General features: G+C 41.2%; 1 protein-coding gene across 13 annotated transcripts in view; it reads left to right on the top strand.

Moving 5' to 3' along the window:
- Window positions 1-25,246, top strand: part of ANKIB1 (ankyrin repeat and IBR domain containing 1) — a 57,670-nt gene that overhangs the window by 9,468 nt on the left and 22,956 nt on the right. For all 13 annotated transcript variants that reach the window (XM_088653595.1, XM_088653599.1, XM_035128977.3 and 10 more), the window contains 7 exons: window positions 5,182-5,446; window positions 7,083-7,383; window positions 10,423-10,605; window positions 12,438-12,555; window positions 13,162-13,370; window positions 23,600-23,688; window positions 24,785-24,929. In XM_088653595.1, the coding sequence (XP_088509721.1) occupies window positions 5,259-5,446; window positions 7,083-7,383; window positions 10,423-10,605; window positions 12,438-12,555; window positions 13,162-13,370; window positions 23,600-23,688; window positions 24,785-24,929 (1,233 nt within the window). In that variant the 5' untranslated portion in view covers window positions 5,182-5,258. The remainder of the gene's footprint in view (window positions 1-5,181; window positions 5,447-7,082; window positions 7,384-10,422; window positions 10,606-12,437; window positions 12,556-13,161; window positions 13,371-23,599; window positions 23,689-24,784; window positions 24,930-25,246) is intronic.

Here is a 25,246-nt window from a genome sequence, read left to right as displayed (position 1 = left end):
GATCTGCAAGCACAATGGTACTAACAGATCTTCATTTCAGTTGTTCTCCCATTGTTAAGACACTGGAACTTGGGGTCATCCATTGGAGCTGAATGATGAGAAATACAAGGAAGACAAATGGGAAAACTTATTTGCATAGTACGTGGTTAAAACTATGGAAAACAATGCAACAGGATATGCTTATAGCTTGCAACTTATATGGCTTTAAAGCAGAGTAGAAAAATTCATGGGCAAGGAAGACTATTAGTGGCTACTAGGCATGATACTTAGAGGATCCGTGGAACCATGTCACTGAACACCTGTTGCAGGGAATAAAAGTGAGAGATGAGCTTCTTGTAGGCATCGGGTTATCCAGTGAGGGAAGCAGGATGCTGGACTAAATAGCCATTCAGTAATACTATATGATTTGGCTTGACTTAAATTGACACTTGAGGAGATGCGGGTGGCACTGTGGTCTAAACCACAGAGCCTAGGGCTTGCCGATCAGAAGGTTGGTGGTTTGAATCCCCGTGACGTGGTGAGCTCGGTCCCTGCTCCTGTCAACCTAGCAGTTCGAAAGCACGTCAAAGCGCAAGTAGATAAATAGGTACTGCTCTGGCAGGAAGGTAAATGGTGTTTCCGTGTGTTGCTCTGGTTTGCCAGAAGCGGCTTAGTCATGCTGGCCACATTATTATTATTATTTATTTATTATTATTATTATTTATACCCCGCCCATCTGGCTGGGTCTCCCCCGCCACTCTGGACGGCTTCCAACAAATACAAAATACATTAAAATCACAGATTAAAAACTTCCCTAAACAGGGCTGCCTTTAGGTGTTTTCTAAATGTCAGGTAGTTGTTCATCTCCCTGACCTCCGATGGAAGGGCGTTCCACAGGGCGGGCGCCACTACCGAGAAGGCCCTCTGCCTGGTTCCCTGTAGCTTTGCTTCTCGCAGTGAGGGAACCGCCAGAAGGCCCTCGGCACTGGATCTCAGTGTCCGGGCTGAGCAATGGGGGTGGAGACGCTCCTTCAGGTATATAGGACCGAGGCCGTTTAGGGCTTTAAAGGTCAGCACCAACACTTTGAATTGTGCTCGGAAACGTACTGGGAGCCAATGTAGGTCTCTTAGGACCGGTGTTATGTGGTCTCAGCGGCTGCTCCCAGTCACCAGTCTAGCTGCCACATTCTGGATTAATTGCAGTTTCCGGGTCACCTTCAAAGTCACCCCACGTAGAGCGCATTGCAGTAGTCCAAGCGGGAGATAACTAGAGCATGCACCACTCTGGTGAGACAGTCTGTGGGCAGGTAGAGTCTCAGCCTGCGTACCAGATGGAGCTGGTAGACAGCCACCCTGGACACAGAATTGACCTGTTGTCTCCATGGACAGCTGTGAGTCCAAAATGACTCCCAGGCTGCACACCTGGTCCTTCAAGGGCACACTTATCCCATTCAGGACCAGGGAGTCCCACACACCCGCCCGCCCCCTGTCCCCAAAAACAGTACTTCTGTCTTGTCAGGATTCAACCTCAATCTGTTAGCCGCCATCCATCCTCCAACCGCCTCCAGACACTCACACAGGACATTCACTGCCTTCACTGGTTCTGATTTAAAAGAGAGATAGAGTTGGGTGTCATCCGCATACTGGTGAACACCCAGCCCAAACCCCCTGGTGATCTCTCCCAGCGGCTTCATATAGATGTTAAAAAGCATGGGAGAGAGGACGGAACCCTGAGGCACCCCACAAGTGAGAGCCCAGGGGTCTGAACACTCATCCCCCCCCACCACTTTCTGAACATGGCCTAGGAGGAAGGAGTGGAACCACTGTATGACAGTCCCCCCAGCTCCCAACCCCTCTAGCCGGTCCAGAAGGATGTTATGGTTGATTGTATCAAAGGCCGCTGAGAGATCCAGCAGAACTAGGAAACAGCTCTCACCTTTGTCCCTAGCCCGCCGGAGATCATCAACCAGCACGACCAAGGCAGTTTCAGTTCCATGATGAGGCCTGAATCCCGATTGGAAGGGATCCAAATGGTCCGCATCCTCCAGGCGTGCTTGGAGTTGTTCCGCAACCACTCGCTCAATCACCTTGCCCAAGAATGGAAGATTTGAGACTGGGCGATAGTTGGCCATATTGGCCGCATCTAAAGATGGTTTTTTAAGAAGCGGTTTGATAACCGCCTCTTTCAGCGGGTCTGGGAAGACTCCCTCATAGAGGGAAGCATTTACCACCCCGCGGAGCCCATCGCCCAGCCCTTCCCAGCTCGCTTTTATTAGCCAGGATGGGCAAGGAGACAGGTGGTCGGTTTCACTCGTCCAAGCAGCCTGTCCACATCCTCGGAGGTAACAGTAAAATGAGATGAGAGCCGCAACCCCAGAGTCGTCCACGACTGGACCTAACGGTCACGGGTCCCTTTACCTTTAAATTGACACTTACTACCTAGTAACACCATCCCAAATTAATCCCTGCCCTTGTTAAATTAAAGACTAGCATGTTTCTCTTTACTTTAGCTCTCTGCCTACTCAGGAACCTTTGTGTTTTGTTTCAACTTCGGGATACTGTACATTTAGGTTACAAGACAGGTTTTCTGAGAAATGGGGACCAGCATTGCTTCTTTATCCCAGGATCTAAAGCTTCAACAGTCTGCCTAATTTTTGTACTTTTTCTCTCTTCATTTTGACATCCCCTGCCTTGTATAAGATCTTACTTGGTGAAGAGCTCTAGAAAACTAATTTTTGGTTTGTCCTGTTAGGGGTATTACCCAGCTTTTGAGTTTTAGAGTTTTTTCTTATGGTTCAGCACAGTTTCCTTTTGTTTGTTTTTTAATAAAATCTTTTAACACCTGTATTAGAATGTTTGGGTTTTAAAGTAAGGTTAGATTTTGAAAAGAAGGCAGTGATTTGTCCAGAAGCTTTGCAGCTAGGATACTTTAGCTACTATGTCTATTATATTCCATTGTATGACCATAAGAAACCATCTTACTAATGCTAAACAGGACTGAGCCTCCTCAGGGCCTAGATGGTTGACTGCCTGGGAACTAGGCATATGCCACATTGGATTTCATGATGGAAGAAAGGTTTGATATAAATGTATTAAAATAAATAATTTACTAATTTACTTTGCAAGCTAAAGTTAAAATATTTGTACCCATGGTTTTCCCATAGTTTACAAACAGTGGTTGTAAACCTCCAGACCTGACAGAGTTCCCAATTTGGTCTTTGATGATATTTTCCCCAAACCTACCTGCTTCATACCTATATGACATCAGGTGTGGGGCAAGTAGCTATGTGGCTGCAGAGGAACAGTAAGGTGCCCGGGTGTTCCTTGGCAAGTGGGGCTTGTATTCAGCATATTTTAAATTTGGTGCCAAATCTTGGGTTGGTTCTACTTGGGAGCTCCCAATCAGAGTTCCCCAGTGGAGCCAATCCCCACTGAAAGCAGAGTTTGTTGTTTGCTGCTGCTGATTGGTTGGCATCTGCAAATCATGGGCCTTTGTTCACACTATTTTAAATAAAGGCATGCAGGCAAAACAAAACCCTTCATTTGATGTCATGGTAAAAGCAAATGATTCATCATGGGTGGTCTATCCTGTCAAAATGGTATTTGGGGTTGGGGACATTCAGGATCTGGCCTATTGGTTGGATCTAGCTCCCTGTCCCTCATTTTAGAAGTGTTTATACAGTATAAACATGCCCTTAAAGATGTGGATCCTTAGTACGGTATCCATGTCATTTTTTTCTCCTTCAGCTATTTCTTCCTTTACCCGTGCCTGCCTTTTGCTTCCCTTTGCAAAGTTTATTATGAGTGATAGGTTAACTACCCCTATTTTCCATAATCTAATCAGCATGTTATGATAATCTTCTTACTGGTTTGCATATTCCATTCCATAGACATATCTTCTCCTTCCTGTGTCTTTATTTACTTCTGCATGAAATCTGCTTTAAGACTAGTTCTTCGAACCAAATATTTTTAGATTGCTTCTACAACATTATATATTGAAAATTCCAGATAATTTTTTATTGTATTGTAGTAATAAAGAAACATTTCTAGCACAATTCATAGGTAAGTGACACAGCTGAATCTAAATAATTATACAGTACATTAAAGTAGAATCAGCAAATGTTTGGGTAATGCATTCAAGTATCAGTTCTAGTTTGCAGTCTGAGCATGTCAGCGCTGTAGAGTATTGAACTGGCATGTTCATCTCCACAGCTGGTTGTTCACACAGCCGAGCTAGCAACTACTATTGGTCTTCGCTAGCAGACACTTGTCTGATAAACATCACCATGTCTCTACCAATTGTCACTGGTGGCTATGCTGGGAATATTACTTTCCATTACTCACACACACCTTTACCAGGCCAATAGTCTATGACTTGTATCCAATGCTTGTCCTACCCAGAGTAAACCCATTGAAATTACCATAATGAACCTAGGGTCAGCAGTGTAGCATTCGTTGATTGGCTATCTGGTGCTGTTGTATTGTCACGCTGGCCCTGATATCTCTGACTGCCTTGAAGACAAAGCCAATAAGAAGAACCCTGTTCTGAAAGGGGGTGGGATATGTTGAAGCGCTTCATTGAACAAGAGCAAAATGGCACACTTTTGAAGAATATTTCGGGTCCATGAAAGCTCCTGTTTAACACTGAGAATAGTTGTTCATGAAAATTCCCAGTAAAGACTTGAGCTGAGTGCATCAGCATGCTATATTTATCTGCTGTTCCACACAACTATGATATAAAAGTTACTGGGAAATATTCCCCAGTGATTGGATTAAGGAAAATTTGTAGAACAGATGCATGATTTACCTTAGTGTATAATGGAGTTTAAATAATTTTCCTATCCCCAGGCTTTCTTCAAATCACAATTCTTTACTAGAGTTTTTTATTTACTAACAAAAAAATTGTTTGAGATTTGTCTTGTACAACTGCAGGATGAGGTTGAAGGAAATGTTATTCTTATGCAATTTCCACTGATTTGGGTCCAAAGTGTATATCTGGAAATGTTTTACCAAGTTTATGTAGTAAAGATGTTAATGGTTTTACAGAGCACAAGTTAAAACTACAGTATGTAGAACTAGGTAGTTGAAGGAATCTTAGTGTTTTCAAGTAAGGACAGTATAAATGCTTCTTAGATTGTAATTTGCCTAAAGGGTTGATTAATTTTAGGCAACCCAATTTGCAATGCTATTTGCTTGTTTCAGAATTTAAAAGATGTTGTTGAACTCCACACCAAGTGTTTGAAGGGGGGCAGAAGAAGCACCACCCCACTAATAACAACATGGGAAATACAACTACTAAATTCCGCAAAGCACTTATAAATGGAGATGAAAATTTGGCCTGCCAAATATATGAGAGCAACCCTCAACTAAAAGAATCTCTGGACCCTAATATTTCTTATGGAGAACCCTACCAGCATAACACTCCATTACATTATGCTGCCAGGCATGGGATGAACCGAATATTGGGGTAAGTATTGTTGCTTTGTTCATAGTGTTTTAATATCGTCATAATGTAATGTAGTATTCCCTTTTGATGTACAAGTTAAATATTTTGCCATAGATAACCTCTTTACACTGGCTCCGGTTCCAATGTGCACATATGCTCCAGAATAGTTCTAAGATGAGGGCATGCATGTTCAATTTCTTATCCTCATAGCCATAAAAGGTTGCTGAAGACCTTGGTGGTATATACTTTCAGCTCAGCAGTTGCTCTATATAGGCCAATGTTGAAATGCACATAACTCTGCTTTCTTTTGTATGGAAAAGTCGGAGTTAGTACAAGAACACTGTATTGTGTAAGTGTTTGTAAAATAAAGAATGCAGGGATATGATGCTTGCTCTACTTGCAATTTTGAGAAAGGGATGAAGCTTTCTTCTTTAAGTGATGGAGGGCAGCATTTCAAGAGCTGCAATGTATCTGCTCTGCCAAATATTTGGAAAAGAGAGGAAAGGTAGTTTTTTAAAGCAGCAATCCTGTGTTTCTGGAATTGCAGTTGATCTTCCCTGTGGCAGATGCTTCTGGAACAAACAAGATCTAATTAAACCAGACTGGTTATTAAATAATATAAATTCTTCAGTGTATGCCTTACACATAAATTCTATTTGTGGCTACCAGGAAGCTACAGACTATTAATATTATCAGGAGTATCTTAAGAAAACAGCTTCCTGTATTTATAAACACTGGTATAGAGCAGTTAAAACAAAGATACACATCATCCTGATTCAGTGAGTCATAAAGCAATATTAGATTATGCAGTATATTATCAAATAGTATTACAGGGACTGCAATCTTAAATGACAATATAAGACAATCTAATATAATAATGCCAACAACATTGAGTAGGATTTCTGCCAGGCTTCATCAAATAGGATGTATGGAAACAAGAAAAGTCTTCCGGCTACAGAATAGCACATTCATCTAAAAGTTTGCAGATGAAAAGATGCCTCTCTTTTGCATTTGTATTAGAAGTATGATAAATGTATTAGAAGTACCAGTTTGGCCTGAATATAAGCCACACTTTTTTTCCAAATTCCGTGAAAAATTAAAGTGCAGCTTAAATTCGTGACCTAACAAAAATGGGCTTTTACGATATCACGGCTGAAACAGACATACAGTAAAACAGAACAGGTGTGAATGCCTGCGGAATTTTAAGGAAGCGGCTTATATTCGGCTATTGTCTTTTTTTCTCCGCCTCCCCCCTTGAATTTTAAAGGTGTGGCTTATATTTGGGTGTGGCTTATATTTACGTCAATAAAGTATTTATAAATAAATTAGAAGTATGATAAATACTTTTAGTGGAGCAGGGGAGCTGGAAAAAAATTCACATCTGGCAACCAATGTACATGGGCAAATGAGTTTAAAAAGCCCAGGACACAAATTTCCATGGCCCTCTACCAGCTATGGTGGTTCACTTACCAGAAGTAATTATTTAGCGTTAACTCTGAAAGTATATACTGTATTCGATTCTGACCAAACTAAGCCTCCTTGGAGATTTCCAGTATATATATGATTTTCCATAATCTTTACTGTATCTTTATTTCCCATGTCATTAAAAAAATCTGCATCTTATTTACTGTTTTATTTCTTTACTTTCTCTGTATAGAACTTTCCTTTTTGTAAGAGATGGCAACCCAAATAAACGAAATGTGCACAATGAGACCTCTATGCACTTACTTTGCATGGGGCCTCAGATTATGATATCGGATGGAGCTCTTCAGCCTCGATTGACACGGCCCTTTGAAGATGATTTCAGAAGAGCAGATTGTCTGCAAATGATCCTGAAATGGAAAGGAGCAAAACTTGACCAAGGAGAATATGAAAGAGCAGCCATTGACGCTGTTGATAATAAAAGAAATACACCTTTGCACTATGCTGCTGCCTCAGGAATGAAGACCTGTGTAGAGGTAAAATTCATATACCAGTAAATAGTAATCAAAGTAATGACAGAGCATACAATTGTTTCAAAAAACCGAAGCTCTACTTTAAGGGCATTTAATATTGTATCTAATAATATATAAATGGCAAAAGAAGTGATTATTATTATTATTATTATTATTTATTATTTATACCACCCATCTGGCTGGGTTTCCCTGGCCATTCTGGGCGGCTTCCAACAAGTAACAAAATACATTAAAATATCACAGATTAAAAACTTCCCTAAACAAGTGACAACATCTTATGTACTGAATAAATTTATTATATTTATATCCTTACTTATATTTATATCTTCCATAGCAGCAGATCGCAAATATTTTGTTAAAGTGAATAACATTTTTTTCATATTTGCCCTTATTGTCCTGTTGGTGACCTGAAAGTTATCTCCATGAGCCCCTTGAACTTCAAACATAACTTAGCACTCACTACTTGAAAATGTAATAGTCCATTTGTGTATTGAAAGAAGGTTCAGCATGGTATATTCACCAGAGCTATTTGCAGTACAGCTGCTTAAAAGAATTGCTCAAGTTACATTCCTTCCAGGTGCTACCACCCACTTGATCTGTTTTTTTCAGGCTTGCCTTAATTTGTCAGTGGAATCTTGCAGAGTGACCAGTCAAGTTGTATAGGTACTGTGACACAACCAGCTGCCGCTGTTGATGCAAACTCTTCCTTACTTTCTTGCCAGTGTTTATTTGCAGGAAAGCCAGATACAATGTTGTGCCAGTCAGTGATAGATCAGAAAGACCTTTGTATTGTCACAAAAGGACTTGTAGGGCCTGTTCCCTCACAGTGCTGGGAAAGGAGCAATTGCTGTCAGAAGCTGTTGTACTGGAAGTTGTAGTGTATGCTCAGTTTGAGGGACCATCTGCCTGATCTTTTGCCAGAATTACCATCATGGAAACAGGCTGTTAAATTAGTTTAACACAGGCTTTGAAATACTAGTTCATATCAACTTAATACCTATTTACAACTTTCACCAAATAAGCTTCTAGCACTTATAAAACCATTTAAAACTGTTTTAAGTATACCTCATACCTCGGGTTACAGAAGCTTCAGGTTGTGCATTTTCAGGTTGTGCACTGCGCTGAACCCGGAAGTACCGGAACGGGTTACTTCCGGGTTTTGGCGCTCACGCATGCACAAAATCACCAAATTCATCTGGAGTGGCTGGCCTAGTTTGCCTATAATGCTGAACTAGGATACAGCTGAGATCCAGCATCGAGGGCCTTCTGGTAGTTTCCACACTGTGAGAAGTAAAGCTACAGGGAACCAGGCAGAGTTCCTGTGGAATGCCCTCCCATCAGATGTCAAAGAGATGAGTAATTATATATATTTTAGGAGACATTTGTAGGCAGCCCTGTATAGGGCTTTTAAAGGTTTTAAGGTTTTACTATGTTTTTATATATGTGTACATGAACCTCTGTCTCCAATAGGTCCCCTCTCCTCCCATATGGCTAGGAGGAATAACAATTGACAACCTATAATTTAGTCTCACTTTCCGAAACTTGACTTGTGGTTTAAAATATTATAGCTAATTGCAGACAAGCCAACTTCAAACCATGGGTTGTGAAGGTGACTTGCTTAACACACTATAATTTATTTTAAAGCAAAATTTCTCGTTTGTTTGTAATGACATGACATAAATCTGGGAATGCAGATATGAATCCTGATTTCATCCTTCTCCTAACTATGTGGGAAGACAAGAGAGTACTCAGGCACAAGGCATCATTTAGGCTCATGCACATAATACAAAATATGGTTTAGCATTATGTGTGAACCAGCCCACTAATTCACATTAGACGTTTTCTGTGTTTTGGGTGGAAAGGAATTGTAATACTTATCCACTCCACAAAACTCTGCACTTGACTTGAGGAATGTAAGAAACTGGGGCATGGTGAACATAACTACCAGACTATCTAAGAAAAGTCTAGTGACTATTGGCAGCATGTTACTGTGTTCTAATCCTTGAATAGCTCTTGGCTGTTTCTCCACTAATTGTAATGTGCCTGTTTTTAATTGGAGAGGAAGGGGAAGTATAAATGCATGTTTTCAAAATCATGAAGGTTTGATTGTCAAGTGAAAAATGAGACATATTTGAAATCTTCTAGAATTAGCATATTGATAAACAGTTCTTTGTATGCATAATTTCTTTCTATTGCAGTCAGATCAGCCCTTTCAAAGCAGACCTGCATTTTACTAATGTTTGGCCAACATTCTCAAGCTGGGTTGATTTCTTTATATCAGTGCTGTTGCTTTTCATCTAGAAAAAGAATATTCTCAGTGGTTCGCTCCCAAAAGTGAACAGCTTGAAAAGAGAGCAGGAAAGGGCCTAATGTTCATGTGTGTGATAGGAACAGAACTTGGGGAGATTACCATTTTTGCCTAAGACAGGAAAATACACACAGATGCCCCATATCTGAAAATTACAGAAAAAATAAATAATGTGCATGAAATCTTGTAGGCTCAGTGATCTAATTCTAAACTCTGATGCCATGTTCAGAGTTGCCATTCAAAAGGGGTTTTTTTGTGTGTGTATCAGCAATCAGTTGTTGCTTCAATATGCTTGTCTTTGTGAATGAGTAAAAACATGTCTAATGGTGGAACATTAACCTAGTATTTATATTGTGGAATTTTTAGTATTACTTGTTGATCTTTTCAAATATTTCTAAACTTTAAGTGTTCGCTAAAGGATAACAATCGCACCACGTACCACGTACCCTCTCTCCCAGGGTGTGTATATTTCTACTGAAAAGGAACTTAGCCAATGTTATACTCTGAGTAGACCCATTGAAATTAATGGACATAACAAACCTAGTTTCAGTTATTTCAGTGTAGTATTTTGTTGGGTTCCCAGGGTTCACATGTCTGGTTTAGTTCTTTGTTCAGCATTCTGCATAAATTGTTGGTTACAAATTTCGACTGAAAAAGAATTTCCAAGGATCTGTATTAATTTCCAAGGATTTGTATTAAAATTTGCTCTTAAAATGGTCTGCATTAACTTGCAGCTTCTGGTAAAACATGGTGGAGACTTGTTTGCTGAAAATGAAAATAAAGATACTCCATGTGACTGTGCAGAGAAGCAACACCATAAAGAATTGGCACTCAATCTAGAATCCCAGATGGTGTTCTCACGAGATCCTGAAGCTGAAAGCATTGAAGCAGAATATGCTGCTTTGGACAAAAGAGAGGTAAAATAAAATTAGTAATTGGTTGCTGTGACTGGAGATGTGCATACTTGGGGAATAATATATCGAAATACTGAATAGTTTTTATCTAAAGCTCTTGAGTTGTTCCTTTTCATAGGGATGGGTATTGTCAAGAATATAGGGAGCTACTTTTTACCAGCTCCTTTTTTATTCATCCATTTGGGCTAGTATTGTCTGCTCTGATTAGCAATAGCTTATTTGTACAGCAGAGCTCTTTTACAGCACCTGCCACATCATATATTTTTAAGCTGGAGATGCAGAGATTGAACCTGATACCTTCTGTATACCAAGCATGTGTTTTACTCCTTTAAAATTGTTCACACAGTTTCGAACACATATGTAGGAAGAGATACTATTGAAAATTTCTCGGCTTCATTGAGGCAAAAAAGCTATTGGAAAGTTTGTTGTTTGATCCAGAAAATTAGAGGAGATAATAGGCTTTCAGAAGTTAAGGGCTTATAAACCTTCACTTCCAGCCTTAAACTAACAAACTGAAGGGTTTATCAGTCTGTGTGCCACAACTCGGTTATTTGCAGTTTAGGAAACTTCATGCAAATCAATCATATCAGCAAAGAAGCCTCTTTATACTAGTAGGTTGGAGCAGGTCAGGCAGTACTTTCTGACATCTGTAATGGCTTTCTGGACAGGCTGGATTCCTAGTATAAAGGATTGGAAAACCTTTTTGCTTTCACTTCTAACTCCATTCTGCTTTTGCCTTACCTGGAGATTGAACTGATAGCTTCCTCCATCCTGTTTCCTTCATCATGACAAAAAGGAATGGCTGAACATGAGATCCTGCAGTATTCGAAGTTTGAAGATTATTTGATTTTTCACAGTTGGAGGAGGTCTTTCATCCAAATAACTGCACGATCCCTGTTCAGTTGTTTACTTTATCACATAATGATTGGAAAAGAGCACAGAAATCCAAAACTCAGTTCCATTCTGTCCCAAGGAAAATCCAGGGAGGATAACTTTTAAAAACAGACCCTATGCTTTTTTATATATGAGTACAGTCGTACCTCGGGTTGCGAACACCTCGGGTTATGAACAACCCGGGTTACGAACTTCGCAAACCCGGAAGTATTTTCGCCCCGCGCGCGTGCGCAGAAGCGCCGTGCGCCTTTGCGCATGCACAAAGCGCGAAAATAGCGAAAATAGCAAAAATAGCGCTTTGCACATGCGCAAAACGGCGGTCTGGGCCCTTTTCAGGTTACGAACTTTTCGGGTTATGAACTGCGACCCGGAACGGATCGCGTTCGTAACCCGAGGTACCATTGTATCAAATTTAAGACATAACTAAACCCAATAGAAGCACTGTACAATCCTATTTACTTCAGTGACAAAGTTATGCATCTCTCTGTCTCATTCAAATTGCATAGCTAACTTGGGTTATATATATGTGTGTGTGTGTGTGTGTGTGTGTGTGTGTGTGTGTGTGTGTGTGTGTGTTTATAAAAGACTAATACATACCCTAGTTAAGTGGGATCCTGGTTAGCATTAAATGTCGTCCATGCAGATGCTAATGTGACAGAACCTTCCCTCCGCCATTCTGATCCAATCCTGTGAAGCAATTCTTGGTTGACTGTTGAGACAATGTGTAAGGAAAGTGTTCTCTAATATATACATGGGCTGAAGTGATTTAGGGTTTTGTCAAAATCAGCACTTCAGATTGCCCCAAGAGTTATAAGAAGCCAGTACACACTAGAATATTATAAGAACAACCAGGGGCCCACCACTGTCAATAGGAAAGGTGCCACTTTCTAAATTAAAGACTTATTTCTACTGCTACTTTGCTTTTCTGTTTCCTTTCACAGCCGTATGAAGGACTAAGACCTCAGGACCTGCGAAGGCTCAAAGATATGCTGATAGTAGAATCTGCTGACATGCTTCAGGCTCCATTGTTTACTGCAGAAGCTCTGCTGCGAGCCCATGGTAATCAGGAAACTATATAACATTCAGCCAATTTTAATAACAAATCTTGACCAAAAGTATTAACATTTCTTATATGTAAATATGTGCTTTCATAATAAAAAGAATTTGTTGTTGTTTAGTCATTTAGTCGTGTCCGACTCTTCGTGACCCCATGGACCATAGCACGCCAGGCACTCCTGTCTTCCACTGCCTCCCGCAGTTTGGTCAAACTCATGTTCGTAGCTTCGAGAACACTGTCCAACCATCTTGTCCTCTGTCGTCCCCTTCTCCTTGTGCCCTCAATCTTTCCCAACATCAGGGTCTTTTCCAGGGAGTCTTCTCTTCTCATGAGGTGGCCAAAGTATTGGAGCCTCATCTTCATGATCTGTCCTTCCAGTGGACATAAAAAGAATAGGAATAAAAAGAATACATAGTGTACTATAAATGCAAACGGATAGGCTGTCAGGAACCTTGGCCAGGAATGATGGGATCAACAGCATCTGGATGGCCACAGGTTGACTACCTCTATTCTGCAGTGATTTTACTCATAAATATAATCATAAGCAGACACATCATCACCAAATCATTTCCATGTTCCTTTTTAACACTTTCTGGTTTTATTTTAAGACTGGGACAGGGAGAAGTTACTTGAAGCTTGGATGTCTAATCCTGAGAACTGCTGCCAACGTTCAGGTATTCAGATGCCAACTCCACCTCCAAGTGGATATAATGCCTGGGACACACTTCCTTCACCAAGAACTCCTCGGACAACTCGCTCTTCTATCACCTCCCCAGATGAAATCAGCCTCTCGCCAGGGGACATTGAGACAGCTATGGTATGAAGGGTGATATATACTGGTGTGGGAGTGTGTGTGTGCATCCCCAAAAACGTTTAATTCTAGTGATAACTTACTGCTTCTGGAACAAGAATATATTTTGTGTGAATAATTGTTATAAAGAAATTGGTTGAAAGTTTAAAAGTTGCACTCCTGCAACATTTCTGGGCTGCAAAACTATTACTGATTTTTCAGCAATATGATTTTCCCAGCTTATAAAAGAATCAGATGTTGATTTTCCTTAATATGTTTTGTTAAATTTGGTATTTTGCCACTCTTGTTTACAAGAGAAATAAGTTTTTTCTACTGATTAGTGTTTTCAGGTAGTTTGAAGGGTATTGTGCTCACACTGTGAAGCAATATGACTCCTTATTGGTGGTAGAAGGTTCTATTCCACTTTGTCCAGAACTAGGTTGCTATCAACCTTCTCCACGTACGGTTTGCCTTTTTTGCATTAAGTCCCAACTTCTCCTTTGGTGGCAGCATTAGTTTCCCGATGACCATTACAGCAGCTTGGCAAGCCCAAGGAGTCAATCCCTTTTCAAGTGATTTTATGGCCCTCCGTTCTTAATGCCATCGTAGAGGCAAACCCTTCTCCTTCCCATAATTGTGTGGACTTCCATTAGATAATAATGATATTAGGCAAAAAGGAAACATATGCACAAAGGTATCCTATGAAGACCTACTTTTGCTATGTATAGTGTATCATTCAACATACTCAGTTTAAAACAATTTTAAAATGTACTCAATTATTGCCATCAATAAGAGTATGGCTATGATCCAGAGAGCTATTAAGCACCCCCAAGAGCTTACATATGTCTTTCTTAAACAGCTTTTCTGTGAACTGCAGATCTCTTGCCATATCAGAAACTTTTTAAAAATGCATTAGTTTCAAATATGGCTTGCAACATTGCATGATGAGTGCTGTTTGAGAAATAGAAGCTCCTCAAACCTCTATTAGGCATGCAGAAGCAGTATTGTTGTGCCTTGGATCCCAGCCTGTACTGTCAAGAGAGGGAAAGAGAGGTGCCAGATAGGAAATCGTCATTTAGCAATTTTAAAACGACATTGGATTAACTGTCTCTTTGTGCTCTCCACATCTGTGTGAACAACAGTGTAAAGCATTTTGTTCCATCTCTGGTAAGATGGTTGAGAGGTGACAGTTTGTGTAAGAAATTGAGGTTGTTAAGTTATTGTGCATTCTGTAGCTCAGATTGCATGAAATTATATAAAGTGTGTGTTGGAAAATTGAAATTGCTAACAGTGTGTTGTGTGGAAATTTCTAGATTTTTCACTTCTGTTATATTTTGTTCCTTAACCATACTGAAACTCTCTCTGCCCTGCTTCCTGTCATTTCCCCCAACTTAGGAAACAACATTCTCTTTGTCTACATTTTAAAGGTCAACCCACTAATACCCTGATAGATTATACGGAACCTCACTATGTAGGTTTGTTTGCACCAGTCTATAAGATCAACATAGCTTTAATATACGAAAGGTCTTTTATAATTATTGGAAAAGCTCTTTTGAAAAACAGTCTCTTTTTAAAAAAGATTCTACAGCAGTAACTGTAGCTGGAACAGATTTGTGCGCAATGATCAAGATAGTTCTTTCTTTTTTAAAAAAGAAAAGAGTAGACTAGGTTGTTTCAATATTTACTTTGTTGTCATAGTTAGGTTGCTATTTATCTGATTTTAACCTAATTATTTAAATGTGGCACCACAGGGATTTTATTGTATGTGTGTGTATTATAGCATATACTTTCTGTATCACTATTTTTAATGTACAGTGAAGGTTTTGTACCACCCCTACGGAAATTGGAGGAAAAGTTAGGAGAAGTTGTTGGCAAATGTTATCCTTTGTGTTGAACTGAGGGCCAAACTAAATGTGATATTATATTTGTCCTTGTATTTTATGTACAGGTTTTTAAAAATGCAAATAGGTGAGAGGTGATAATTCCTAGGAACAAAGCAGGCATGCAGGGATAATTTAACCCTTTCTCCCCTGATGTGGACCTGAGGGGGGAAATCCCTCTGAAGCTGGTGTATGCTTTGGAGGAAATTACCCATTGATGTCAATGAAGGAACCAACCCCCCCTTCCCGCCCAATAGGGATTTTTCTCAGTACAGCAGCAGCAGGAAAGGCTTAAATTTGTCGAGGTGGCAAACAAGACGCAACACAAAGGTAGTATATTCCGGGGGTGACCCAGAGCAAAAGCAGGAGCCCCCTTTTATTGAAATTTTGTAACCAAGTAAATCATTAACAATCAGTGCAGTCTTCCTCCAATGACAGCCAGGACATCCCAGAAAAGGTGGAACTTCCCCATGTGTCACATCCTGCCAACACCCAGTTTTCCCTCCATAAGGGAAGTGCCTGATCCTCACGTATCCCTCAAACACCTCCTTGTCACATGTGCACTCTTTACACATCCCCCTCCCCTCAATCTTGTGACTGCTGCTAGCCTCCCAAAACCTCCTCCCCATTCCATTGTTTTCCCCCTGACCTGGGTTCAACCTCTCTGGCTTGGACCTGCTTCCCTTGTTATAACTTGCCCAAACCAGTTCCATCCTGTTCTCTCCACCTCTGCCCAGTCCTGTGGTGACCTGCTCTGTCCCAATGACCTAACCCATAGATGCGTGTATGCTAATACCGACGTACATTGTGGCTTGCCAGCATTGCACGCGATAACCTTTTACATTTGACAGCTCTCCTGCCAGGCTTGATGCGGCTTGCCGACATCAACCCAGGATCACTCCCACATCTCCCCTTTCTTAGTTTTATTAAAATGTACAACTGGGACTAATGGGGTGAGTGTGTGCTTGTGCATACTGTATCCACCTTTCCAAAGAATGAAACAGTTGCCGCTTTTATGGGCATGGGCTGTCAAAACCAAAACCTCTTAGCAGTAAACATTCCACACCTTGCAACATGTAAACCTTAGTATAAAACATAAATAACATTGTATCCAACCTTCCTATCGTAGAAAAGATTACAAGTAACTTAAATAGAATACTGTAACAGTCTCTTAAATGTAGCAGCTGCAAGAAAGCTCAGTCTCTCAACTTGCGAGGGCTCAATAGCCTAAAAACCTTTTCAAACGTTGAAACGAAATTAACTGTATCCTTCAACGGAAGGAAGACTTCTTATGCAAACTTTTAATCAGAGTTCTCACTGTCCTTATTGCGCCCGCGGATCATTGCTAGTGCGCAGTCTCTCAGAGTTTGCAGCAAGACAGGAAAAGGCAGTGAGCAAAAGATTGTTTGGCGTAAGGTCCATGCCATGTGCCTGGAGCAGAATGACAGCTTGCGAGGACAGCGCTTTAATTGTCCCCCACGTCGGCTGGTGATGCTGTCGCGGAGCCCGGTCCCGATCCCTGTGCGCATCCTGAATCTGAGTGACGCCAAGTCCGGAACTGGATCCTGAAGACTGGACAGCGGTGGATTCAGACCTCGTCGCCACGCCATCTTTCCAGGGCTTGACACACCTCGCAGGGACCCAAATCGCTTTTCCTGTGGAATCAAACACAGCTGCGAAACCCCTCCCCCATGTGTTTTTAAATATTCAAAATGATTTAAATTTAATGTGAAATGTGATTTAATATAAATAATACTGAAGACCCAAATAATACCGAAGACCCATAGGTATTCCTCCTTTTTTGTTTGTGTTTGGCAAGAGACTTACTCTAAGAGACAAAGCCCTGAGACTGTGCATAGCAACAATAGCATGTAATCCTGCAATGCTCCTGTGTTTTGCAGTCCCCACAGAACCTTATGCTAAGATGTTGAGATACAGTTTGGGCTAGTGAATTCCTGCCTCTATAAACATTAAAAGCGGAGGGAAGTCTGGAAAGAGGCAATGAAAAATATAAGTATTCTTAAATGCTGAAAGACTCCAATTACAGGTTCTCCTGGCTGCAGAATATCAAATTCTCTGTTGAGCAAATTCCTAAAAGCAGAACCAAAGAAATAGGCAATAAAGTACAAAAGATATTCAAATGAAGAGCATCCATGCTTTTGAATGGACTGATGTAGGTCAGAAAAATGAGAAAACCATCGTTGGAATGGTACACGCATTCTCTGTAGAAAAGTTAAACAGTGCTGTTTAATCTTCAATAGAATTTGAGGCCTGGAAGATCATAGGAAAGTCCAAGAATCTAACCTTTAAGAGAAAAAGAAAACCCAAGCACTATTGCAGGACGAATCCCTAGAAAGTACACAAAGGAGAAATCAAAGCAGAGGTCCCATGCCTTTCAAAATGATGAGAGTATACAATTAAAATAAAGTATGCAAAAAGTGCTAAATTGAAGAAAAATGTTAATAGGTTGTTATGCATTCACATACCCTACAGAAATGAACTGAAAAATACCTTATAAACTGTTTGGCTAAGCTGCATCTATATACTTCAGCAATTAAGGAAGAAATGAATACTGTCAAGCCAACACAGAAAATCCAACTATCTGCACCAATTTAATCCCAAACTACAACTGAATTAAGAATGTTCATGTAAAGGCCTAGAACCTGCTGTATCTAAGAAAAATCCAACCATCTTAGAAAGAAGGAAACATAAAATAGTTAGGTGTTTGATAGCTGATAAAAGAAAAATCGTACAATCAAAAAAAATAAACATCACGAGACAATGACTCCTGTAGGTAAGAAATATTATTAATCAAACAAGCTTGTTCCTGGAACTTCCTTCAGAGAAAAATCACAGTTAACTGGTACTCGCTTGAGCATGTGCAGAGGGCAAACCTGCGAAAGGAAAACAATGAGCCAACTCTCACACACAGAGAGAAGTAGGATTTAAACACATCTCCAGATATGATAAAAGCTCACCCAGTGCTAAAATAAAGAAATAAGTCTTGGAGGGGAAAAACATTCATCTAACAAATGCAGTGTTACTGGAATTCCTACTGAAAATGAATTTTAATCAGAACCTGAAAAGGAAAAATTCTATAAGGAGTAATCAGAAGTAAATTTCTTACACAGAAATAGAAATCAGATTTAACTAGACTACACAGAGGAAGAGGTAAGATTTCCATGTTCACACCTATAAATGGGAAATCAACTACCAATTCTACAATTGGAGACTCATTTAATGCAAGCAGTGAAATCCTCTGGAATTGGGCTACTGGTAATGAATTGGGTGGCACTTGAAAACAAATGTAAACAGTGAGTTTTCCAGCAATCCCCATTCTTTAACCAAATCTAAACCTATTAATACCTAAGTGGGTATAGGGCAACCATGCATTAGAAAAGGAGGGGAAAGAATTTGTAGTACAGTACAACCAACAAGCAAGCAGAATGATTTGCACTGAACCCTTCAGAAAAGACAATAAAGCTGGCATGGGGAGAGAAAACATAATCCTTCATTCACATTAGTGAGGAGAAAAAAGGTATTTTCTTCAGAAACAATCAGCTGCAGATATTTTAGGTTTTCAGTCTGAACTGGCTACTTTAAGCAGACTGAAAAACTGCAAAATGACAATAGGCAGGCTCCTCTGTTTTTAAAGAGAGCCTTAAGCAATTTGAGAAGACACAGCCAGATATCTATTAACCATTTAAACTACCTCAAGGAAAGGAATGCAGATCAAAGCTTCTCACCTTCCTGGATTAAAAGGAAACATTTGCTCAGGCATTGTGAGCTTAATGCTGTTGGCCTTCGCAAAGAGAGCCCTTTTCAGCTCACTCAAAATCACCCAGTCTCCAGCATGCTCTACAGCACAGGAGCCGGCAACACAGTTTGAGGCACGGAAGACATTTAAGTAAGCAGCGAGGAGGAAGGCAGGAAGTCCTGCCAACGTTCCTTTCTGCTGTTCCTTCCAGTCCTGGGGTATCAAGTCATAAGAATTACTGACACTTTTAAGCAACCCCAATGTAAAAGTGGAGCATAACCCAGTCTCTTTCAGACTCTTTCTAAGTTCCCTCATAATCTGAAACGACAAAGAAGACCAATTGTACTGAACCTGTCCCTGGACCTTAACAACCTGAGTTACAGGGAAAGCTTGCATTCCCGCTTCTAACTCCTCATTAGTCAAAGCTCCCTTATCTCTCTCCATCTGAAATCCTTGACACACCACACTCACCATCGCCTTTTCAGAGGCCAATGGAGAGCCTACAGAATCAACATCCTGAACCCCTGCTGTATCTGCATTAGCAGCTACTGTAGCTGTTTTTGCCTTAGGGGCTGAAACTGGAGAAGTTTTAACCTTCTCCCCTTGGAGCCGAGAATCGGGCAGGGATGGTCCCTGATTGCTGGTTACTGATCTCTTTCGGTTAGATCCCAATGCAATCCCTACCTTTGCTATCGCGTCTCTACACCTTTGCCACAACAACACAGTCGCTATGGGGGCTGGGGGGGGGGAGGACAACAACACTGTGCCTACTCTCTCCCAATCCCGCAGATTCAAAGAGCCCGCTTCCGGGTAGGATGGGCAATAGCTCTCTATATCCTCCAATAATTCCACTAGTGCTTCCACACTAGGCACTACCTGACCAGAGGCTTCTATAAGCCCCTTCAACTCTTCCGCGTGCTGCAGTCGCTGAGCTGATTCCTGTTGTCCCATACTCACGTTGAGCGCGCTGCGCTGAGGATCCAGACTATCTCAGTCTCTTATGAATAGGGCGATCGCGTCAGGGTCGCCACCAATGTTGAGGTGGCAAACAAGACGCAACACAAAGGTAGTATATTCCGGGGGTGACCCAGAGCAAAAGCAGGATCCCCCTTTTATTGAAATTTTGTAACCAAGTAAATCATTAACAACCAGTGCAGTCTTCCTCCAATGACAGCCAGGACATCCCAGAAAAGGTGGAACTTCCCCATGTGTCACATCCTGCCAACACCCAGTTTTCCCTCCATAAGGGAAGTGCCTGATCCTCACGTATCCCTCAAACACCTCCTTGTCACATGTGCACTCTTTACACATCCCCCTCCCCTCAATCTTGTGACTGCTGCTAGCCTCCCAAAACCTCCTCCCCATTCCATTGTTTTCCCCCTGACCTGGGTTCAACCTCTGTGGCTTGGACCTGCTTCCCTTGTTATAACTTGCCCAAACCAGTTCCATCCTGTTCTCTCCACCTCTGCCCAGTCCTGTGGTGACCTGCTCTGTCCCAATGACCTAACCCATAGATGCGTGTATGCTAATACCGACGTACATTGTGGCTTGCCAACATTGCACGCGATAACCTTTTACATTTGACAGCTCTCCTGCCAGGCTTGATGCGGCTTGCCGACATCAACCCAGGATCACTCCCACAAAATTATCGCTCCACACCTACTATGTTTCCAGTTATTATCAGTTTCTCCAGCTGATGCTATATATAGATATATTTACAGGCGTACAAAAGGGCAGCCTATAAATGTTCCTATAAATAAAAGATGTGTTTAATATTGCTCGTGTGAGCTGACTTGTAAAAGAATAATTCATATAGAGTTGCTATTTCTTGCCTTCACCAATCAGACATCATTATATGCATATTAATACAGCCCCCCCCCCCAAAAAAACCTGTGATTGACTTGTGTCCAGCTGCTTATATGTGTGGCGTCAGGAAATAGATTCAAACCAAGAAATGGTGGGAAAGAGCTGAAGAGCCCTTGTGGCTCATGAGGAGACCCTCCATAGAGCCCAAAAAAGACTTCAGTGAGGGCGAAAGAAGCCCCAAAGAAACCAGAGGTGAAGCGGAACTTTGTTTAGGCTGTTTAGCCTCCCTTCCCAGCAGCTGACGCCAGTATCCTCCAGCTTCCAGCCAGCCTCAGAGCTTCGACTCTAGTTGAAGAGAGAGAGCTGGAGAACAGGTAAAAGGGGCATATAGAGGGTGCTTCCCACTTAATGCGATTTTCACAAATGGTGTCTGATTTGTGGAGGTGAAAAATAGCAACTCTATATATGAATCGGCTCACGAGAGCAATGCTAAACACATTTGCATTTATTTTATTTATAGGGACGTTTATATGCTGTCCTTTCATGCCACTGTGTGTGTGTGTATCTCATCAGCCAGGGGTAAATTAGCAGTAACATAACACAAATGATTTGGGGAACATTCCCCTTCCGCGTGCTAAATTCTAGTGTATTTTGGGGTAATAATATCCATTTGGGTTGTTTCAGAAGAATGGCAAATAAGTTTGCTTCTCTGAATCAGTTTGTTTGAGAAAATGAATCAGTTTGATTGAGAAAATGATGGGACCATTCTGTAGCAGGACCCGAGACCAACATGCAGGGCCAAAAGCAGAAGTGGGTGGAGCAGGAAATGTTAATTTATTCATATACCCCTCTTTCGCAAGCAAGAAGAATTATCTGTGTCCAAGGATACATTCCAGCAAGGCAATAACGCACAATGAGGGTAGAAAACAATGTTTGTGAGAGATGTGGCGTGTGGAGAAGAGTTATCTATTGGGAGAGTGTGTGACCTATTGGGTGTGTGGTGAGAAACTTGAGAGCAAATAGAGAGACCTGGAGGACTGTTTGGGGCCCCTGGGCATGAGGGTCCCCATTCCTGATCTATGGTGCAGTAAATTGTGATATTGCCATAGCAGAGAAACTCAGCCATCAGCTGAACATTATAAGAAAACAAGGTGTCAGGTGACTTTTTTGCAATATGGAATACTTCTATTGCTTATACAGTGGTACCCCGCAAGACGAACACCCCGCGCAACGAAAAAAATCACAACGAAAGCATTTTTTGATTTTTTGGACAACTTGCAAAACGAAGCCATCTAAGGCTGTGCTTTGCAAGACGAAGCAGCCTCGCGAGGGGAAGGGAAGCCGCCGCCGCTTACCTTTAGGACTCCGCCGGTGACGTCCACGGCCGCCGCTTCTGCCTCCTGCGGCGGCGCGACGCTCATGGCGGCCTCCGCGGCTCCGGCCTTGCCCTTGGCGGCCTCCGCAGCTCCAGCCTTGCCCTTGGCGGCCTCCGCAGCTCCAGCCTTGCCCTTGGCGGCCTCCGCAGCTCCAGCCTTGCCCTCCTCGGCAGCCTCCGCGGCTCCAGCAGGAGCAGCAGCGGGGCTCTCCAGGCGGCCCTTTGCAGGAACAGCAGCGGCACCTGAAGGAGCAGAGGCTGAAGCGGGAGGAGACCCTGCAACTCCGGCCTTGCTTTCTCCCATCTCTGTAAATGGCTTCTGGACTCCTTCCAGAGCCCTGGCCCTCCTCCTGCTTCCCCCTCCCCAGAGCCTTGAAGACTTCTGGCCGTGGCAGGTGAGTCGCTGCCTTTTTTTTGCGCTTCTTTTTTTCCCCATAGGAATGCATGAATTAAATTTCAATGCATTCCTATGGGAAACCATGCTTCGCAAGACGAAATTATCGCAACACAAAACGACTCATGGAACAAATTAATTTCGTCTTGCGAGGTACCACTGTAGTAACAAAAGCAATTTTGTGATATTGCCCCCTACACTCCTTTCTCAAATCTGGGGGGGGGGGATTCTTGGGATATTTTAGATTCCAGTGTTTCCTTGGCTTCAAAAATAAAACTCTGGACAGTTATATCACAGGATAAGGTTGTTGTTGTTTTTTTGTTTGTCCCTGTATATTACATGGGCTCTGACGATAAAAAAACACTCCACATGCACAATTCAGTTGGTAGTCCTGAGGTTCTTTTTCCATTCCAGGCACTTTCTGTGCTCAGAAATAAAAATAAAAATGGTAAGTGATTGAAATTCGAGGACATTGTTTATTGCTTTTTGGGTTACAGTATTATAGATTCAAAGACCATGTTGCAGGTCTTTTTCTGAGTAAGTTCTGCAACAAAAAAAATGCACTGCAGGTGTAATTTTACTCCCAGACATCTTGGTTTGGATTAATATGCCTTAATTACATGATTTCCAAGTAGTGCAGGCATCCCCAAACTGCGGCCCTCCAGATGTTTTGGCCTGCAACTCCCATGATCCCTAGCTAACGGGACCAGTGGTCGGGGAAGATGGAAATTGTAGTCCAAAACATCTGGAGGGCCGAAGTTTGGGGATGCCTGAAGTAGTCCTTTATTTCTGAACAAATATGAGGTGTAAGTGACTAACCAATGGATATTTTTGTTATGTTGACAATTGTCCAACTTGGCATCTTGACATTACAACGGGCCCACTCAAGTGATCAATTAACTTAAAAAACAACAACACTTCTCTAATACATACTGTTTAGGTTTTATTTTGTAAAAAAGAAGGCTGTACAGGCTACAAGTTAATCATCCCTATTATATAGTATTCGAAATATTTTTTAAAATAATTTTATTCTTTTATCTACAGTGTGAAATTTGCATGTGTAACATTTCTGTATTTGAAGACCCAGTGGATATGCCTTGTGGACATGAGTTCTGTAGAGCATGCTGGGAAGCGTAAGTATATATTTAGACATTTTTATATAAAAATTGTCTCTACCGGGGGGGGGGGAATTATCCTACTTAGTAAACTAGTAATAAATATGTCTTGATTTATTTTTAATGTTGGTTTGTTCATGTCCCTAGGATTCGATTCCAAAGACAATTTAATTTCCATTTTAGATGCTGGCTGTCGTTAAAAATTAGAGATGCCCCAGAATGGAAACATTTTTAAAAATTAAGCAAAGATTGTGTGTCTTCTGTCTTTGATCTGGTATGAGTCTGAAGTAGATTTGAAGCTATGAAATATTAAAGCTACTGGGCATGAAACGGGGAATGTGGAAGTCACAGTATTTACTATGATGATGTCTGTTCCAACCCAACAATTCTATGATTTTGCAATGTGCCTCAGAACCACTTTCTGGGACATTTTGCAGCCCTTGCAGGACCAGTTCTGTTTCTGTAATCCAAAGGATGCTAAGGAGTTGACTGTCCCTTATAAAGTCTGACTTAGCTGAGAAAAGAAGCCCAAAGAGAAAATCTGGACATAATCTGGCCATGAGATGCTGTTATCTTGTATTATTAAAGTTAAACTTAATGCAGTTCCGTTATGCACGTGGGGAGAGTTTCTTTGGACAGAAACCCTATCCACCTTAGCATGGCGAGATTAAGTCACAGCTACTAAGTCACAGTTTCTATTCTAGTTTATCCTTGAGACAAAAATGGCAGACCCACAGTTCAATCTGTCAGCTTTCCCTGACCAAAACATTCCACTTCTTAATGTGATATGGTACTTTTTGACTCATGCTATGCACCCCACACAAATCAGTAAAGGGCTGCTAAAAGTAAACCCTTTCAATATATTTTAGATCATTCATTTTGATACTCCACTGTGTGCCCACATGCTCAGAGGCTTCCCTGTTCTGTTTGATATTGTAGAATGCTCTGTGGAGTTGCTGACTCAGAGCCTTCCCGAATATTTTGCAGAGTTTGTAAGGTAGTCATAATCTCTCTTTACTTACCTGCGAGGTGTAGGCCTTAATAGGTTAATTTTTGCTCCCTAATTTTGGTGGAGTTAATATTTCATGCTCAAACCTGATGAACATTTTAACAGATTTTTGAATATGAAGATTCAAGAGGGTGAAGCCCACAATATTTTTTGCCCAGCATATGATTGTTTCCAGCTTGTTCCAGTGGAGATCATTGAAGGTGTGGTTTCCAAGGAGATGGACAAACGTTACCTACAATTTGACATTAAGGTAAACTGCCAGCGGCATGTGTCTAAAGTATCCATCTGAGCTGATTATTCTGACATTATTAAAAATACTCTTAGAAAGAAATGCATCTAGTATTATGGACAACTATTTTAAGGAATATTATCATTTGTTTTTTTGTTTTGTTAAATACAAATTATAACAAATGTTTTCCTGATAGCTGTTGCCCAAAGTGATGGTAGCTTACTGGGAGAAAGGTCACATTTTCACTTAGCCACTATCTTTATTCAAGCCAAAAAGATCCTATTCCAGTAAAAAAAAAGTTAAAAAAAGTATGGACTATTGCAAACCTTTTTTCGTAA

Source organism: Zootoca vivipara, chromosome 11 (assembly GCF_965207765.1).
Source record: "Zootoca vivipara chromosome 11, rZooViv2.hap1.1, whole genome shotgun sequence".
In the NCBI taxonomy this organism is placed as follows: Eukaryota; Metazoa; Chordata; class Lepidosauria; order Squamata; family Lacertidae; genus Zootoca; species Zootoca vivipara.
The sequence above is the reverse complement of the archived record's forward strand: the minus strand, read 5'-3'. Positions and strand labels throughout refer to the sequence as shown.